The sequence below is a fragment of the Vombatus ursinus genome, unplaced genomic scaffold (genome assembly GCF_900497805.2).
Source record: "Vombatus ursinus unplaced genomic scaffold, bare-nosed wombat genome assembly UNPS02004133.1, whole genome shotgun sequence".
NCBI classification, from domain to species: Eukaryota; Metazoa; Chordata; class Mammalia; order Diprotodontia; family Vombatidae; genus Vombatus; species Vombatus ursinus.
In genome coordinates, this window is record NW_020943911.1 from 1 (window position 1) to 3,147 (window position 3,147).

The 3,147-nt window shown below is 38.1% G+C and overlaps 1 protein-coding gene across 1 annotated transcript; it reads left to right on the forward strand.

Annotated features, from left to right (window-relative positions):
* Positions 1-796: 796 nt before the first annotated feature.
* On the forward strand, positions 797-3,066 carry LOC114053557 (ankyrin repeat domain-containing protein 7-like; the record flags this gene model as incomplete). Its single annotated transcript, XM_027876667.1, has 3 exons — positions 797-911; positions 1,234-1,407; positions 2,960-3,066. Coding segments are annotated over 3 exons (396 nt in total), but the record flags the coding sequence as incomplete, so codon positions are not given.
* Positions 3,067-3,147: the final 81 nt, after the last annotated feature.

Here is a 3,147-nt window from a genome sequence, read left to right on the forward strand (position 1 = left end):
ACATAGAACAACAATAATTGAAACTGATTATCATTGTGAAAGGGTGACATCTACAAAGACAGTAGATGGCAGGAGTGATGGAAGGCTGAGGCTTGGCAGGACACAATTGGCGAGATGATAAGGCAACAAAGTACCAGGCTCTTACTTCAAAACCTTGCCAGCATTGTAGAACTATCAAAACTTGCACCCTGCTGGGATAGCCTTTAGCAGCACAGATTCACTTCAACTGTGCAATGCTACATGGCAGTAAGACTTTAGTGGAGAATGCACACACATGTGCCCATGTGCTTGTACAAATATACAATATGCAAATGTGTAAATGTTTGTCTGAGGCAGCTGCTTTACTAAGTGTTTTGTAATTATGGATACTCTAGTGGAAAGAAGTTGTTATTAGGCTTAACAGGCAAGCAGGGTGATGCACATCAGTAATCCCAGCTACCAGTGAGGCTGAGGCTAGCAGATCTCTTGAACTCATGAGTTCTGAGCTGCAGTGAGCTATGCCAGTAGGGTGTCTGCACTGAGGCTGGCATCAGTATGGTGAGTCCCAAAGTACAAGGGCCCATCAAGTTGCCTAAAGAGAGGTGAACCAACTGAGGTCAGAAACTGAGCAGAGTTCCCATGTCAATCTGTAGTGAAATTTTAATCTACCTGTTTTTTTTGTTTGTTTTTTTACCCTTGGCAATTTTGTCCACCATATCGAGCAAAATGAGCTAATGCATATTTTATATTTCTTTGGGTGACAGTAGTATCCACTTATATTTATTTTGTCAATCACATAGCTCTCTCATTTCTGTAGGACACCTCTACACCTGGCCTGTGCTAATGGATATCCAGATGTTGTGTCTCTCTTATTAGAGAGAAAGTGTAATCTAAACCTGCTTGACAATGACAGTCTAACACCTTTAATTAAGGTATGTACTAGTTAATCACACTGGTCAATGAAATGCGTTTTGATTTCTCTCTGATTAAGAAAATATGCTTTACTAACTTATTTTTTTTTTAAGGCAGTTGGGGTTAAGTGATTTGCCCAGGGTCACACAGCTAGTAAGTGGCAAGTGTTTGGTCTGAGGCCGGATTTGAACTCCGGTCTTCCTGACTCCAGGGCCAGTGCTCTATCCACTGCACCACCTAGCTGCCCTTTACTAACTTATTTAAATATCACTAATGATGTTTCAGTATCCTAAATTTTATCTTAGAGTATTAATTGTCTCTTTCTCTGTACTATATTGACAGGCAGTACAGTGTCAAAATGAGGAGTGTGCTACTATCCTCCTCGAACATGGTGCAGACCTTAATCTTGTGGACACCAAAAACAACACTGCACTTCATTATGCTGCCTCTGGACAGAACACAACTATAGCAGCAAAGCTGCTTAGACATAAAATGGATATAGAGGCAAAAAACAAGGTAGAAGCCCACCTTTTGTATAATAAAGTATTTTATGAGTTGAAATATGTAATCAGGTAGTGTCCAATTCACATATTTTATAATTCATATATTCATGGAAGCATTTCTTTAATGAAAATAACTTAAAATAATTCTGCAGTCCAAGTTCATTGGCCTTTGGAATTTTCTAATAGTGTGGAGGTGGGAGAGGAGGGCTGGGTGAACAAGGGAAGAGATTTAATTCACATTGGCCTTCCTAATGAGGAAACTCCTTCTACTGGTTTAGACTAGGGACTACTCTCTGATTTAATCTTAGACTAGGGATTGTTAACACGGGATACATTAACTTTACAAAAGCAACAATGACTTTATAGTTGTTTTAATGTAATTGGCATCCTTTGCATTCTATATATTTAGGCATTTAAAATGTTATTCTGGAAAGGAATCCATGATACAAAAAAACTTAAGAAAACCTGTCATTAGGGAGTGCCCTGGGGTACTGAAATGTGAAGTGCCTTCCCAGGGTCACCCACCCAGCTAGTATATGTGGGAGAGTGGCAGGCTTTGAATCTAGGTCTTACTGACTTTGAGGCTAACTCTCTACGCATTCCATCGCAGCTGTCTCTCCAGAATTTTGCTTGCATGATACATTAGGTCTGCTGCCCAGAATGCACTAGTTCCACCAAATTTTTGCCTACAATGCTTTTTCTACAAATAGACCTTTACATATGGAAACACAATGTTAATTTGTCATGTAGAATTGCCATGTTTTTTTTTTAAATCTTTTCCTACTAAGTATAAAAATACACAGACACAGAATTTTCACAAGAATAAATTCTTAAGTCTATATGTTTTTTTCCTATTTCCTAAAGACTATACCTTTTCCTTTCTGGAGTTACTGAATAACTCCTGATTTTTAAGAAAAAGTTTAACTCTTAGTCATTGCCACTTGAGAGAGAAAAAAACCCATAAAGCTTACTTTAGGAGGGCTGAGAAGAGAGGGAATATGCCAATGAGAATGACTTTCTTCTAGGTTTAACCACCTTGAGGCAAGATTTTCTTAAGTTTTGAGGTTGGTTGTACTCAAGCGAGGGCAATAGGTAAAGAGAACTAGGCAACTGTAAAATTGACCTGGATAGAGCTTTAGCTTGGCAGAGTACTGGGGAAATAAGGTTGGCTGCATGCAGACGATAAGTGATCATGACACAAAGATAGCAAGAAAGGAAGATACTCCTGAAATAATATGAAACAGTCTCTTATAAATCCTGGGTATCTATGTACTGATCACAAATTTATAGCTGGAAGGAATCCCAGAGGCTCTCTAGTTTCATTCTGTCATTTTACATACGAGGAAACTAAGTCCCAGAGAAGTGAAATAATTTGCTTATGGTCACACAGGAATTAACTAACAGAAGCAGGATTGGTCTTCTCGCTCCAAAATTCCATCGTACCATACTTCCTTAACAAATCGTTAGCAAGTTCACAGGATGTTCATAAAATGCCTTAAGCTGATTTGATGTATACATACAGAATTCTTACACACTGTAACGATATCTTTAATATGATTTTGCAGGAAGGCTATACACCACTTCTGCTTGCCATTAAAGAAAATAATCTAGCTATGGTAGATTTTTTCTTAAAGAATGGAGCAAATGTGAATGTCTCGGATAACTCCAAAAGGTACAGTAATTAAAGCTTGAAATAAAAAAAAAAGAGAAAAGTTTCTAGAGGAATAAGAACAACTTAAACCATGGAACACAT